We start from the raw sequence: 16,701 nt of genomic DNA on the forward strand, positions 1-16,701 counted from the left end.
ATGTGATACTGTTTGTGTATTTCTTGCGGTGACTGAGCTCGTCTGTTGAGTCCTCGGGGAGTAATTCGTTAAAATATAAACAACGAACAAAGCAGATATCAGACAAATATCAGGCACCAGCTATGGAGGTAAAGCCATAAACCTATGGGAGGCTTCAAAGATAAGTAATTGAAGAACTCGTGAGAATGAGAGATAATGGCTTTGAGATTTGTTCTCTCATGAAGCTCTTACAGTGTATGAAATCTACCCACTGCTTCTGAAAATGATTTCAGATTAATCTATAAAAGGGCAGATTAAGCCTCTTCCTGTCTTGTACCCTGTTAGTTTGTCATCCTGGGGCCAGTGTGATTTAACTCCTATGCGCAGAGCCCCATCTCTCATCTTCAAGTATTTGCAGTTAGACTCAGACTTGGCTACCAGAGCTGTGGCATAGTCCGTCTCTCTGACTCTTGTGGACCAGCACTCTTATATATTATTTGTCTCTCAGTTTTCACTTGAATGAGCAGCGTTGTGTGTTCAGCTGAAGGGAGACAGCCTCTTTACTGGGCTAATTTGAACTTGTTTTGTTTCTGCCTTTAATTTTGGTTTTTCATTTGTTTCTTTTCCACAAATCAAACGCAAAACAAAATCACAACCATGATTTTAAATTACAAGGTGGACATTAAATGACTGGAGGACACAGACGGGTAACTATGGGAGACTCAGCCTTTATGCCATGTTGCCAAAAACACACATCTGAGACAAAATACTGAGAAATCTGAGATGTCATTTGCTGAATTTATGAGCTGTTTAAAACAATGTTTCTATTTTATACTACACATTGTCCAATAAACTTCAGTAGGTGGTTTATAAACGGAATATATGTTGTAGTCTTGGATCCTAGCTTTCTATCTGACGGTATGAAAAAACTTATTCTAAAGGTTTGGTTGTACTCACATAAAAATACAAACATGATCAGTATTTTTATTTACAGACTGTGGAAAGCCCACTAAATAATTACTCTCATTTGCAAACTGTAATCCAAAGCTTTATCGTGATAATCACACTTCCAAAGAAAGAATTTGCAGTTGCGCTGCTGTCACACAGTGAAATTTCTTGTGCTTACTGTTCCCCGGATAAAATCCAACCATGCTTGCAGCTGTGACACATACAGGTACTGAATGCAAGATTGTACCTCTGTCAAAAAAAAGCAAAGCGACCCGTATCACTGCTTGGTCTCTCCTTTGTCTGTGATGATAGTTCTCATTGACATCCTTATCACTGTTGTGCCTCATACCATTCTATATTTTCTTCAGGTTTCTCCATTACTTTCACTTTCAGCCACTTCTTCCCTCCACAGCCATCCCGTGTGTCAGACTGCTCATCTGGCCTACACATAAGAATTATCTTCAGTGTTTGTAAACAGGAATTGTGTGGACACATTTGGATATGTTGATATAACAGTGATGTTTCTCCATTCAGAAAAAATAACTAAATAAAAATAACAATTTCTCATTTTGCCCTTGCCTTCATATCTGATACAACAAGGTCAAGCTTCAGCAAATACTTTTCAGCATGTTCTGTGCAACATGAATCTCAATGTTTATTCCCTGTTTTATATTCAAACTTTCTAACTTATAATCCATTCCCTCCTTTCTTTCCTTTAAACAATGTTTTCATTCCTGCCTCTGATGAGATATGGCATATCAATAATTACATACTTGCTGCCACGCATGTAGCACACAGCTCTCCTCATGATGTCAGATGAAAGCCAGCAGACCTTGCAGTAATGTTTGTGTCTATGCACTGTAGTCCTGATTTTTCAGACTCAGACTCACTGAAGACTTTTAGAGGACGGGGTGAAGGGGTGAGGGGGGGGGGGGGGGGGGGGGGGGGGGGGTTGTACCAAAGTACCAGCCAAGTAATAATACTGTCATTGTAATACATGGTTGCACAGTGACAATCAAAAGGAGTGATATGTTTCCCTTCAGGTGTAAAAGAGCCAGCAGCAAATTTTAAAACAAGTTTCAGTATAGTGATATATGATATATTTGTGCCTTGAAATTACAGAGAAGAAATCATACTGAAAACCTTTGCTGAGGACAAGGCTTGGTAGAGACTTCTCTATAACCAGTGTCATTCCCACATGAACAAATGATTTCATGGATTTATAGATAATATTAGATTTATTTGGGTAATCAAAAAGGTGACACATTTTCAATGGACAAGTTCTATGCTGAGAAATAAACTTGAATAACTGATGTAGAAGGAATAAAAATACCACCCTGGTTGAGCGTTAGCAAAGACGGGGAAAAAGACTTTTTCCTGAAAATGCTTTGAGGGATGCTCATGATGACAAATGACGTAAGCCAATAAAATGAGATTCAGGTCAATCTGCCCTTTAGAGAATTACACCCAGTGTCCAATTAGTTGAGCACGCTGGCTCCTTAAAGTCTTACATAACACTGACACACCCAGGAAAATTCCCTGCATCCCTTGATGGAAACCAAAATAGAAGCAAATTTGAGTTTTGAAATTGACAACAGAAAGGACAAACCCTTCATGTAATAGTGTAAAATTACAAAAGGTGCTGCAAAAAGTAATGTCTTTACAGATTCTGCTAAAACTACGGCAGAAGTTACTGAAAACAAAGTACTGCCGCCCCAGTCTTTGTTTTAATAATGCAATGACTCGACACAAAATATTCCACACAAGCTGTTTCAATGGCACAGAAATGCTCAGGAATTGGACTGCTTTTAAATGGAAATATGCAGCACAGGAAGAATAATCCCACTAATCAAAAGAATATATTTACTACAGGCAAACCTATATATGAAAGAATTTGCAAGTAAAAAAAAGTAAAAGCTTTGGACTAAAACTGAAGGGATTTCACGCCTCAAAACTTAAGGAAGCGTGACAGATAAGAAATGGAAATGTGTAATGTGTTTGCATGAATGAGAAAAATTATTAGTTAGCTTTGAAGTGAATTTAGGAAGTCATCACGTAGAATTTCAATCAAAAGTGAGAACAGACTGAACTGGAATTAAAGCAATTTATGTAAAATATGAAGCAGGGATGTTTTTAAGAACTTGATATCTCAGCTAATTTTTCTGCAAACATAAAAAACAAGTTATGTCTTTAAGAAGGATATATTTACACGTGTCCTGAAATCAGTCACTAATTACATCTTAATCAAGCAATAGAAAAGAAGTGGCAGATTAGAGAGAGCAAAATGCACAATAGAAATTATAAAATAGAATAAACAATGTACCAACATCAAGACCAAAACAAAAGAAAAAAAAAAAACCCATTAGAGAGCTATTGGAAAGACAGACATGGCAGCACAATCTTATATAGAAACAGAAATAATTGAAAAACTCAAGGCGTAAATCTTAAGATTATAATTCTTTGTTTCAAGGTTGCTGTGCCTCTCCAAAAAAAAAAAAAAAGCTTAATTAGTTACACGTATGAGTCAGAACATCCTAGATAAAACAGTCACAAAGATAACTTGAGCCAAGATGATCAGTCTGCCTTACCCAATTACAAATTAGCTTGAATTTTTATCAAAAGGAAAAGGAAAACTGCGTGCAACATCACTTAAAAACACAAAGGCAACGACAATGAAACTGTGTATAGGACGTGCAACTCTTCAGGTAAGATGCACAGGCTGATTTGCTTGTGTCAACCTTTACCACACAGGAGTGTTTCTCAGCTCTGTGATAAAAGAGATCAGCAGCTGTGAGTGGAACAATTGTAAAGCAGTTTGACTATTTAAAAGTATATGGAATTATTTATATCAATGTTATGTCTGAAATAAGTGACATCCACAGATGGAGCCACTGCGGTGCTGGAAAAACAGATGCCACTATTTAGAAAGAAGGAAAACCAATAACTTTACTAAGATGAGGCTCAGGCAGGAAGCCAAAAGTCAGTGAAAATGAATGAAATAGTAAAACTAGAACTCATGGTATTACAAAAACAAATGAAAAACTAAAAGTAAATTATCTTAGATGAAGTGAAGTGATGCATTGATTAAATAGCTAAAAGTAATGAATGAACAGATGAAACGGTTCACAAAAGCAGACAGTTTTAATAACTTAGTGGATAAAAAGCAAACGAAAGTGAATAATAAAGGGAATGAAATGGTCTTAAGCTTCTGCCACTAGTTGCTATAATATAAACACGACAAGCACATCCAAACAGTTCAGCTGTACGACTAAAACATGTTAACATCATCCACCTTAATATGGCTGGCCTTGTTATTCAAACATTTGGACCTCGACACATGAATCTGTCAGTTTAGGACAACACTTACAAACCATTGAATTAAACATATGAGCGTGCAGCTGAGGCCAGAGGTCAATACTGCCGTCGATGATCAGAACTCAGATGGGATTAGGATATGTGGCCGGTGTAAAGTAGGCCGCATGTGATCTGCCATGTCTTTCTCTGAACTGTCAACACCAGTACTGCCCCGCTGTCGTCTGACCTCATGTTCACCGGCAGGCCAGACAGTCTGAGCTCTTTGCCCCTACTCATACAGGCAGACATCTTATGATATGGCGTTAGGTTCATGCTGAAGCCTACGATGAGCCTAGCTGTTGCCTTTTTACACATAACCCCTGAAAACTGTTAAAGGTGGCTGATCACATTTTGCAGTTCCTGTTTTATGAAAGGGTTTTATTTTGACAGGATTTCTTAATAGAAATAATTTCCTGGACTGCTCCTCCGATATAATCCAGTTCTCTACTGTACCATCCAACGTACTACCTGGTCGTGCTGACTATCTCATTTCCTTTAATGCACTTCATGCTCCTTGTTAAACCCCTGATAGATGTCTTTAGTCATAGTTTTTCCGTTTGAATGTCTCTTCACCTACAATTAAGTTGGTTTATCTTGATCAAGACTGTTTCAGTGGCTTTCATCACAGCGAGCAGACCAAACTGTGAATGGGAGTGTTTATTTTGCCATCTAAGGCGGTTGGGAATGCATCTTAAATCAAAGCCTTGAAAGGTACAGCCTTGTAAAAGGTTTACTAAAAGCAATGTGAATATTAATGCATTTGGGGCTTCTTCCCTAATTCTATCCGTTGGGGAAAAAGCTTGTTACAGCCACATTTCTCTGACTCTTTTTTTTTTTTTTCTTAAAAATAAAGTTTGAAATATAAGAATGTATATCTGGCTTGGGCTTAAAGGGTGTGTTCAGTGTGTGAGTCCAGCGTGACTCTTGAGACTGTGGTTTCCTGAGTCTCGTCTAGACTCACAAAAAGGTTTGTTCGTTGCCCAGAATACTCACTCCTGGCTTCTTTGAGCGAGGCATGATCTACACCTCTGTACATATCCATAGATCATATGTACTATATCCCAGCACTGTATGAGGGGCCTCCCAAGGCAGAAGGCTTGGACGTAAAAAGAGTGTGGTTGAGCCAGAATTCATAAGGTTCATGATAGAACAGGGTTGTCTGCTGAGCTCATACTGGATTTAGAAGATGTTTATACAAATGTGAAGCTAAAAAACACTGCCGGTGAAGTTGAACAGCTCAGTGCTCCTTGAACATAAAATGTTGCGTCATCTCGCTGTCCCAGTGCTATTTTTTTAATGCTGTGTCCATTTGTTAATCTAATTAGTACCCTTAGCATTAGTGAGTTGCACGCAGACAGAAGAGGGATGGGCTCCGAGATTGACATAATGACCTACAATTCAGAGATGTCAACACTGAGCTCTTCAGTTTAGAGCGGTTTGTTGATTACTCGCTGGAATAGTTTAAAGAGGCCACTGAAAAATCAGCTTAGGTGTAATTACAGGAGCATTGCTGGGAGGTTTGTTCCCATTGCAGACTAATGACATCGCTTGTTGTGCGTAAAAAAGACAACAAAAAGACGGCTGACTGCGTTCATTGATCGTCAGAAAGCTGCATTATGTTGAACTGTTTTACGGATTTTACTGGTGAACTTGAAATGCGCATATCAGACTTTCAGCAGCCGGCCCGCCACTGTCAGAGACACGGTTGTTAGTCACTTTGGTGCCCAAAACATAGACGGTGAATCCAGCGTTTCCATGACAGTGGGCAGAACTGCCGGCTGTGTGGCTAAAGAGGCCAAGCAGCATCTTCCTACCTATAGCCTACATACAGTTAAAGAAGCTTAGCCACTGCCCTCATTTGAGGCCAAGTATCCATGTGGCCCTGCTCTCAAAACCTCATCAGTGTACAGGATGTGACTGAACTCTATTCCAAACACGTATAAAGTATAGTATATCACTTTGTGCATTAAAAAAAGGAGATATAATCAACCTTTATTTCTAACTGTTCCGTTAATCTAAAAAGCACCGACAACACTTATCCTGCTTCCGTTTTCAGTTGATTAAATCTGTTTAAGGAATATTTGACCATAATAGCCACAAAATTGAACACCTGTGACAACCGAACAGTCATCTAGGTTGATGTGAAGTCACCATGACCTGCTGGATAGTACACGGTGATAATTTGATCACTTTGAAAAATTCAATTTAACAGATGTCTTAGCCCTGAACTGGATTAGTCACTCACTGAAATAAACTGAATGGGTCACTGAAACATGGTCTGGTCATGCCCCCCTCCACCTTCAGTCTTCGTCACCATGGATAGGTCAAATACAGCACATTTTGATAAATATTATATTACTATTTTACACAACTTAGCATTAAAATAGATTCACAGCCAGTGGCATAACTGCAGGCCCTTTAAATCATAAAAACACAAAGATATTAGCTAAGAATTTAAGGGAGAAAGCGAGAAAAACCAAAAATAAGAATAGAATTTTAAAAAAGGAATAATAACTCCATCTGTGAAATAATAAAAACATAACTACTCAGACAGAAGCGTTTTCCTTTGGTTTGTGTTTGTTGGTATTAAACTAGACTAAGTATCTGCTAACACAGTTTGCACTTGAGAGTAGATGTGTGCGCAGCCTCAAATGCATCTTGAATAATGCATGAACGGACAAGATGACCAGCTTTCCAAAAAATGATGGCTCTGTGTGTGTGCCGTGGCTTTTTCACAGTTCCAGGGAGGCTGATCTGGGATCCTCTCTTTCAGTTCCACCTTTTCCACGTCAGATGCCAGATGATTTACTCCAATATAAAAAATTGGGTGTTTTTTTTTTTTTCTATTGTAAGAAGTCATCTCGATAATGAAGTACACATCATGAGGAGGCACATTTTTAAGATTGCCCTAAATACTACATTCCTTCCTTGAAGTCAAAGTCAAGTCAAAGGACACTGGACCTTCTGGTTGTTTAGTTTGAAATCTTCTCCACAAACTCCGGGGCTCCCACCTTCTGGTGATGTCACTGGTGTTCATCAGTGTAAGTACTATTCCACTGCCTTCGCAGTGCGCACACACTGGGTGCCAAACCCAGGTTGTGAAGTTCAGACTAAAAGGAAATGTAACTTACTCTAATTTTGCAGAAATAGCCCAACGCTTCTAACTGTGGAGAGGACAGAGAGAAGTGATGTTTGAAATGGTGTCACTTTAATTTGATTCCCATCATAAAACCTAATGCAGCTTGATTCCTCATCATTTATACCATTTGAAATTTAACGTGCAGTTAATGGTGGAGGAGGATGTTTGTGTATCATCACATTTAGCCACATCTGACCAGCTCCGCCTTTTAGGTCCACAGCCAGATCCTGATGTAAACAGGGTTTCTTAAATGACTTTCTTCATTTAAAGGGCTACAGTAGTGCAGTTTTCTCTGCTTGTCTCATAATATAATCATGTAACTTCGATCACAGAAATAAGAAGCTATCTGTCTAAATTAAATTCACATGAATTATAACTTATATGTTTTGTTATTCTGGGTACAGTTTTGTTTCTTAATGGACGTTTGGCATGCTATTGAAGAAAAACACACTTTTCTGTAAGGTCAGCTTGACCATTGTTTACCTGAGAACATACAGAACCAACAGTCAACAGGCTGCTGCATGTGAGAGCAACAACTCACATGGACCTGAAACGCGATCGTTGGGTCGTCTCCTCACAGCTCAGCTGTAGATGCAAAAGCACTGAGGTTTAGGGGGATAAGCCCTATGAAAGCCTTCTAGATTGATCTTTGACACCGTCTATGCTGCCTCCTTGCCATGACGGGTACGGAAAACAGTGATGGGAGGGGTGATGGGAACAAGGACACTGAGAGTCAGGGCGGGGGGGGTGGTGGAAAAAGTTTGGCTGACCTGTGGTCATGTGACTGGAAAAGGAGGTAGAGGGGATTAAAGATGAAGGTATAAAAGCACAGCACAGATGGTACATCTTCACAAACCCAAGAAGAAGAAGCAGGAGCTCTAAGAAGAGACCGGCAGTGGCCTCTTGGAACATCTGTGACGACAGGTAAGAACAACCTACTGCTGCTACAGCTCACTGACGAAAGCAACTGCCACTACTCACTTTTTAACAACACCACTGGATTTGAAATAGAAGCAACTTGTTTATAGTTGCAATGAGTCACGTCAGCCCTGATCTAGTGGATGACTAACAGGACAATGTGGATTAACTGAATTCCAGCGTTTGCTTTAAAGGAGCAGGATGCTTATATGCAGCCTTGACTTCTTTGATGTTACAATTTCTTGTTTCTAAAAAAAAAAAAAAAAAGGGTTAGGGTTAGGGTTAGGGTTAGAACAGGCCAGTCTAATATTTAAAATACACCATCAAACAAAACCACAGTCTTACAAAATGGCGTGAAAAAGGAACTTGGCTTAAGACGGGAGCAGGTGTGTGTATTTTCTAATGCCCACTCCAAAGAGGATTGACTTTGGGGGCAACAATCACAGCAACAGATGGCTAATAACACATGGGGCGGATTCTCCACAGCACAGCGCTGGCACAGTTTCACGGCTCTCCAAGCATGAGAGCAGAAAGGTAGTCAGCTCAGGAGATTCTTTGTAAACTCCATCCACAGCCAGAAGAGGTCTGCTGCTGCTGATGCAGGTGGTGCATAGCTTTGGGTTACATAACATGTTCAACCGGGGCGTTTTCCACCTCCGTTAAACCACCTTAACAGGATTAGACTACGGGTGTCAGCAGTCACCGAAGTGGAGCTCAGACAGGATACTCTCTAAGATCAGGTTAGAGATGAAGACGGGACAGACAGAGCACTGATGCAGCCTATGGCAGGCAGAGAGAGCATTGAGTTTAAATGCCACAAACAGAAGCAAATCCAGTCAAATGAAAGCATAATAGAGGATTTCTCAGATGATGTCATTGCAGTAATAATCAGTGTCCTAAATTTTTGGCACCAGATCTGAAGAGTTCACATTAAAAGTAGAAGTGGTTTCCTCATCACATGTCACATGTTGTATCCCTTGTTGTTTAAAAGTGGAATTAGTCTGCTGGTGATCAGAGAGGGATTAGAGCTAATCTTTCTGTTTAACCTAATCTGCATAATCCCCACTGGACACTGAAATCTGGAAGGAAACAGGATTAACAGAGGGCAGCAGAAAGAGGGGCAGAGGACAAAAGAGCATCTCTGAGGAGACACTCGTGTGATCGCATGCTGTTCTGTGTTTTAGAGACCCTCATCAGAAATGAACGCCAGCCCCCCTGCAGGAAGCGCCCTGGCCCCTGGTGGAGCCACTGGCCCCACCACACCCAAGAGGGGACCACCCAAGTTCAAGCAGAGGCAGACTCGCACATTTAAGAGCAAAGCCCCCAAACCCGGCCAGAAGGGGTAAAAAGCCTTTTCCTATTACTTACACAGACCTAAAGTCGTCGATGTTTGGCTGTTTATGCACTTGGATGTTGGCCACTTACGTCTCGGTTTTCTCTCCTCCAGCTTTGGAGACGATATCCCCGGCATGGAGGGTCTTGGCACTGACATTACAGTAGTGTGCCCATGGGAAGCCTTCGGCGACATGGAGCTCAGCGACTTGGCCAAATACGGAATCATTTAAACGTGCTGCCTCCTGCCTTCCTCACCTGTCTCTTCCTCTCCTCTGTCTAATCCCCCTTCGCCTGCCTGCCTTCTCCCCTGTCTCAGCTTGGCGCGTCATTATGGGGCTGCCGGCAAACCCCCTAATGTCCTCTCGTCTGTCTACCTCGTGTTTTCCTCCACTGAGTGGATGAGAGCATAAAACTGCTATTTTTATATTAACATTATTATTATTATTATATGATACTGTTTACAGTATATATACTTGAAATGAAAAGACGAGAAAAACCTTCTTCCCTTCCTCTTCCTCTCTTCCACTCCGGACTTCTCCTCCCTTCTCATCCCCATCTACCCTCTTCCTACCAGAAACCACGGCTATGGACGCAAGCAAAACACTAGTTAATTCTAGCTTGTATTTGCTTCTAGCTGTCTATATAATTGTAAATATTTTGTTGTCAGCATTGTACCTTTTTACCTTTTTATCTTACCTTTTATACTTCCTTCCTCTTACGTTGTATTTTGTACTCCATGTGCACAAGGTTACTGTGAACATCAAGGGATGTAAAGAGATCGTGCAAAATGCCGTAACGCTGAAAACTACAATGCGCTTTCACGTGATTATGAAGGAAGAACTCCCTTTTATCCCACTCTCCATCTCTTTCCTTGCTGCTATCTGATACCACGTCCCTCTTTAGAGAAAATAAAGACGTATGCTGTATGTTTTGTGTTGCGAGCACAACGAGAGAAAATGTACTGTGAACTGGTAAGCCCTGATTATTCTAGTAAACGTGTATATTTTCAGTAATCTTGTCCTTCTTTTTTTCATCAAACACCAACTACAAATAATATCACTAATAAAGACCTTGAGTGACAAACATTATTTCCCAGTTGTCTTGCAAACTGAACACATTGACTTCAATGAGTTAACTACAGTACTGTCTGAGTACATCTAATAATAAGTGAGCTTATTTTAAGGCACCCTGAAATCATCCCACTCCCACAGTCTCTTTGTTGCAAACAAGAAACAAACCAAGGTGTTTGCCTTTTCGGATGTCATGCAACAACAAACTGTGTTTTCTTCTCATTTGACAAGAAGAACAGCTGGTCTGCTCACGAGCTGGTAAAGTGAACAAGTCCTACTGCAGCTCACACACCAAACTGTAGCAACATTAAAGTGAATAATGAAAGCTGAAGCTCTACGTCATGTTCAGGGTGTCAGATTGGCTGGAGACAGTTTTTATGGATATAGTACATACCTTATGTGAATTCAGTTAGTCTAAAGACACCCAATAATGCGATCATATGACCTCAGTCTGCTGGCATGGAGCTGCAGTGGCTGTCTCACTGTAGACAGGTGCCTGGCCGAGCTTTGGAAGCGATTACAAGAACCTTTGATTGAACTGTGGGTGCGATGGAGAGCTGGTGGAGACCAGTCCGAATCAGTCTTGCAAGTGAAAAGCTTGGCGGCAGCATTTCGTGGACATGTTTTGGGAGGGCGGGTGAAGAAAGACGCTGAAGTAGCCAAGCTGTGCCCTGCATTGAAAACCAGGAAGGACTAAAACACAGCGACCAAGAAAGTCAGACAGAACAATACTGACATCCATCTGAAGAATATTAAATTAGAAAATTCTGACTTTACTCTTAAACAGTTACCCAAACAACCATTTGGCCAGTGTTGACACAGTGGGATGTCTCTTCAGCCGAGTGAGCAGCACCAAGTGGCTGACACGCTGAACGTGAATTCTTCCTGCCAACCTTGACTTCCTCTGGTGTTAACACAACAGGGAGACTTCAGATTTCAGACCGGTTGGAATGTAAAGTGGATGAGAGATTATGGTTTAATAAACAATTCACGGTGCAAACACACAAGCTCTTCGACTGAAAAGATAAAACTCTGTTCCTCTTTGTTTTGCACCGCCTCAGTGAATTGAGAGTTGAAGAGAAACTTCAGATTCAACTGAACACACCTTATACACTCTCTACTTGTTCAGGCATGACCTGAAGTGTTACGTATGGGCTTGTAAAAGACAACAGTTAGAAATCACTGACTATTCTCCCCGGGGCTGACTCCGTGATTTCAATTTGTTGTTGCTGTGATTTGCCAGTAACTAAGGTGACAGGCCGGTCCTGTTCTCTATGCTGGTGAGGCTGAGATGAGTCAGTTGGACTCAGATTCACGCCCTCCCTGCTTCTCACCCTTTCTCAGGATTTATTTTAAATGACAGACCTCAAAAGTGCCAAGGACACTGGTTACTTCACTTAAAGAGTCTGTGAGCCACACAAATGGGATGCAAATTCTTTCAGGAAAAGGGATTTGTGAACAGGGAGGAGACAACTATCCCTCCCAGTGTGTGCTTATGTGGATGAACACCTCCAGGTGTGTGAGCCCCACCTATTCAGGGAGGGACACGGACAGGAAGAGAAACAGGAGGGGTCTAAAAGGAAAGTATGAGTTTGTTCAAGGTGCAGGTTCCTCTGCTCTTACCCAACCTGTTGTTGTAAGGTGCAAACAGTCCTTTCTCCGCCTTGGCTCCAGACCTCAGAGGCTCCATTACTCCCTCTCCTTTTCATCGTGTGCTCGACCTGTGTCCTTGTGGTGGGGAGAGAAATGGGCTCATCATCAAGGTAGAAGGCCCACAACTACACCTCAGCAGCCAGTGCTGCACAGACAGACATTACTGAACTCTTCAAATCCAGACTTTAGGTGTGTGGTTACAAAGAGAAATCGGGCCGACTCCCTTCTCAAAGGATTGAAGGTAAGTGTCTTGTTATATTATAGAGATTGCTAAGAATGGGCCTCTTATTATAAAATTTAATTTGGCAAATTTGAAAGTTATAAAACATTTAACTAATAATGCCCTTTATCTTATCAGTAAGTATTATATCAGCTGTTGCAGTTATCCAACAATCATTGCTTGGCGCCTCATATTCAAATCATCTGAAAAGTGAAGGGGACACATAGAAACAATCTCCTAAAACTGGGTGTGGCCATTGCATCACAAATCTCCCTCTAACCCCTGTGATTTCCTGGCTGGTGACACAAATGGTCAATGTTGAGGCAAAGTTTCAAATTTCATGTGTGATAAATCTGCCAAAGGTCATCTTTGAATCAGTGAGGGATGAAACAAAGGCTCTGTTACAGACTGGGGGAAGTGGCATCTTATCAGGGGTGAATATCGTTGGCTGTCTCTCCCCTGCAGTGCTTGCAGTGTATAAAGCACAGCAGCAGTTCATGCTGCTGTTCTGCCCCAGCCTCAGCTCCATGTTACAGTGGCTTTGTCCTCGGCTCACCCTCGTCTCTGCCTTGTTCCGGCACGTTTATATAACTCCCCGCTCCAATTCTTTTCACTCCGGCTGTCAAGCCTTCTTCACCTTATTTCTTTTCCACGCTCTGACCTCTGTGTAATCCTGTCTGCCATTTTATGCATCCTCAGCCAATACAACCTAGGTTTTTAGAAAAACGTGCAGTTGAATATTTTGCGCTGACATGCTGTTTGTTTCAGGACCTGTCGTGTCAGAGGACAGTTGAAAGGAAGGACTGAATCCCCAGGTGGATTATCAAATGAACATGGCCTTTTTATCCAAAAAGCACAAATTCCCTCTCCCCCTCCCGCTCCTCCTGCTCATCCTCTACGTTCCTTTCACCTGTCTGGGCCAGTCAACCAACTCAACTAGTCCCACAGTCAACAGTACAACCACCTCCTCTGGTTTAAATGATACCTCCCTGAAGGGTGTGCGAGGCTGTGGCAAAGGACTGAGCCCCATATACAGGTACCTGTGCGACCGCAGGGCCGCATGGGGGATTGTACTGGAGACTTTGGCATCTGCCGGCTTCCTGTTCAGCATGGGTCTCCTCCTCAGCCTGCTCTTCTGGTCCTGTTGGATCAGAGTCTCATCCAAGAACCAACGCAGCAGCATTGGAGGCACTGTGACCTGTATGTCCCTATTCCTGTTGGCCACAGCAGGGATCTTCGCCATCACCTTCTCCTTCATCATCCGTCTTACCCCTCAGACTTGCCCCACGAGGATCTTCCTCTTCAGCGTGCTCTTCTCCCTGGCATTCTCATGCATAGTGGCTCGCTGCCTTGCCCTGCTGGGTTTCGCAGCTGCCCGCGGCTGGGGAGAGCCGGCCCTGGTGTTGGGGCTTTTCACTGTGCAGGTGATCATTTCCGCACAGTGGCTGATCATCGTGTTGGTCAGAGAAAAGAAGCCGTGTGAGTACAGCCCAGAGGAATTTGTCATGCTGCAGATCTACGTGCTGTGCCTCCTGGCGATAAGCTTAATCCTCTGCCTGCACTTCATGTGCCGCTCCTGCTCCACATACAGCTACAGTTACACAGGGCCCATCAATCATCAGGGGAGGCTGCAGGCCTCATTGCTCTGCCTCACAATGCTGCTGTCCGTCTGCATCTGGGTGGTATGGATCACTATGCTCACCAAGGGAAACCCAGAGCTGGACCGCCGGCCAAAATGGGACGACCCAGTACTCTGCATTGCACTGGTGACCAGTGGCTGGGTGTTACTCATGGGGCATGGGTTATCCCAGGTTGCCTTCCTCTGTCGGGGGGAGGCGAGGGCTAAGGATGCCCCTTTAAGCTTCGCTGGCTGGACCAGCCCCAGCGCTGATATCCCGGGACTCAGCAGTCAGAAAGAAGGAAGAGAAAATGGAAGCTTTGAGACTGATGGCGAGAACAGGAGAGGTGAGAAGCTGTCCTTGTTAGCAAAAAACTGACTGGAGCATAATGAAAAATGAGTGAATTGTGCTTAGAAAATAAACAAGAAAATAAAAGCTCCATTTCACATGTCCAAAGTTCATGCATTCACTGTCATAAAGAACTTAGCACTAAAAGCCACATGTTTAGAATTTTTTCTTCATGTTTTTATTTTAAATGGCTTACATGGTTAATTGATGCTGGAAGCAGTTGATTGATAAATGCATACATTGACTGTTTGTCTCAGCTCAAAGCTTGAAAACATTTGTATGCTCACAGCAGAATAACTCAGGAACTCTACCACACAAAAAAAATCAAAAAGCGAGTTAACGTGAGCCAAACGTCACTTAATGTCAACATTAGCTAATACTATAAAACTGGTGAGCTTAACAGCAAATAGCAAAACCTCTGAGTCTCTCATCGCGATGTTTCACTGCTGTTCAACTTTCATCCATAACTTTATTCTTTTAGAAAAAACACAGCAGTCTCACTTTTAGCCCGTATACAAAGAAGGGCTAAAAAGCAAATATAGCAAAAAATTTTAAATAGGCTGAGTTCGGACAGGAATTCCAGATTCACAAATTGACACTTTTTGAATTAAAATATGACTACAAATCCCAAATGAATTCAGCCACCAGTGAGCTCAGCTTTCACGTGGCCCTTCATGATGAACAGTATGAAATACACTGATAATTAGCAAAGCGTATCGTGTGTCTCCCTTCAGGCCGGAGAGCTGAGCCAGCACTCCGGTCACCCTACGAGTCTGGATTCTCCATGACAGTGAGTAATCAACCATTTGGATTAACAGTCAGACTCCACATACTCTACAATTAAACACTGTGACCTTTTACTACTGGAGCCAGTTTTAGCGAACTTATTAGTATGATTAATGAAGGCAAAGTTTATCATGGGTTTAAATGCCAGTGACATGATGAATGTGTGATTATTTGTGTGTTTCAGGAAATCGACCCTAACAAAGATTACACCATTCCTCGCCCTCAGACCACCAACTACAGGGAACCTTATGATGAATATTATGGACATGACTAAAACTACGCTCATTTTCTGTGCGATAATACTGATACAAAAGATAAAGCTGAGGATGACCCAGCTACGCACTAATCTGTACTTCACGTACTTGGCACAAAGATATGTTTCCATTTTTCATTTTCTTGAGCAAATGTAAATATTTCCGCATCGCGTTATAAGAAATGCTGTGTCAAGTCTGTCAATAGGATGTAAGTCTCCATCCCTAAGAGAAGGAAGAAAAGGCTTCAGGAGGAGTCATCTGCCAGAGTTTCATCACTGAGCCCAGTTTTCAACTGGCGGGAAAGCTACATCATAAATACTTAGTGGAAGTGAATCCTTATGCCTGTGTGTGTGTGTGTGTTTGTGGTGTGCACCCTGCGTGCTTGCCTGGGATGATATATAATAGCCCTGAGGTGATAGAGGAGGCGTGAAACTGTCACTCTGAAGGTGCCAAACTGAATGGTACAGAGAGGAGAGAAAATCATTTGGGTGAGATGAAATGAGGCTGGAGGAAGATAGGAGAGGAGACCTGCCAGCACTGTGGGAGGCTCGTGCCATTCCTGATTAACATCTTCATATTCAGAGTTACAGTTGTTGGATGCCGTACTACATCAAACTCATTCGATAGTCCTATGTGCCTGGGAATGTGAGAGGAAAACAAGATGTGCCTCTTTTCACTTACGTATATTCATGATTTTTATACATTCTTGTAACAAGTGCTGCCAATAAAAGATTAATCTATTACAGTGTAGATTTGGTTGCAATAGGTTCACACCACCTTTGCTTTTCCTTCTCTGCACAGATGGCACACCCAAGGCCATATTCTCCCCCAACCACAATCAATGCCATGCCTCCAGGCACCTGCTGTGAACTGGAGCCTGAGCCTCAGAGTGGTAGTAACAAAGCTCAACCACCAGGGGGCAGTGTCTAGACATACCAAGTGACACTGCTCTGCTCAGGGTGGATGAGAAGAGCAGATAACAGAACCTAACCACTAATGTATCACTGCAGTGTAAGAACTAAGGCTCACTATCCCAGGTGGATCAGTTTGGGGTGGCCTGTTCTGCACTTTTCTTCCT

General features: G+C 42.2%; 2 protein-coding genes across 2 annotated transcripts; both read left to right on the forward strand.

Moving 5' to 3' along the window:
• Positions 1–9,537: 9,537 nt before the first annotated feature.
• pde6hb (phosphodiesterase 6H, cGMP-specific, cone, gamma, paralog b) lies at positions 9,538–9,903 on the forward strand. The gene is made up of 2 exons (XM_029509086.1): positions 9,538–9,680; positions 9,786–9,903. The coding sequence occupies exons 1-2, from the start codon at positions 9,538–9,540 to the stop codon at positions 9,901–9,903; spliced, it is 261 nt and encodes an 86-aa protein (XP_029364946.1).
• A 2,414-nt stretch (positions 9,904–12,317) lies between these two features.
• LOC115047531 (retinoic acid-induced protein 3) lies at positions 12,318–16,389 on the forward strand. The gene is made up of 4 exons (XM_029508519.1): positions 12,318–12,637; positions 13,385–14,581; positions 15,318–15,373; positions 15,554–16,389. Exons 2-4 carry the CDS (start codon positions 13,444–13,446, stop codon positions 15,641–15,643), a joined length of 1,284 nt encoding a protein of 427 aa, XP_029364379.1. The 5' UTR covers positions 12,318–12,637; positions 13,385–13,443; the 3' UTR covers positions 15,644–16,389.
• Positions 16,390–16,701: the final 312 nt, after the last annotated feature.

The sequence above is a fragment of the Echeneis naucrates genome, chromosome 8 (assembly GCF_900963305.1).
Source record: "Echeneis naucrates chromosome 8, fEcheNa1.1, whole genome shotgun sequence".
NCBI lineage: Eukaryota > Metazoa > Chordata > Actinopteri > Carangiformes > Echeneidae > Echeneis > Echeneis naucrates.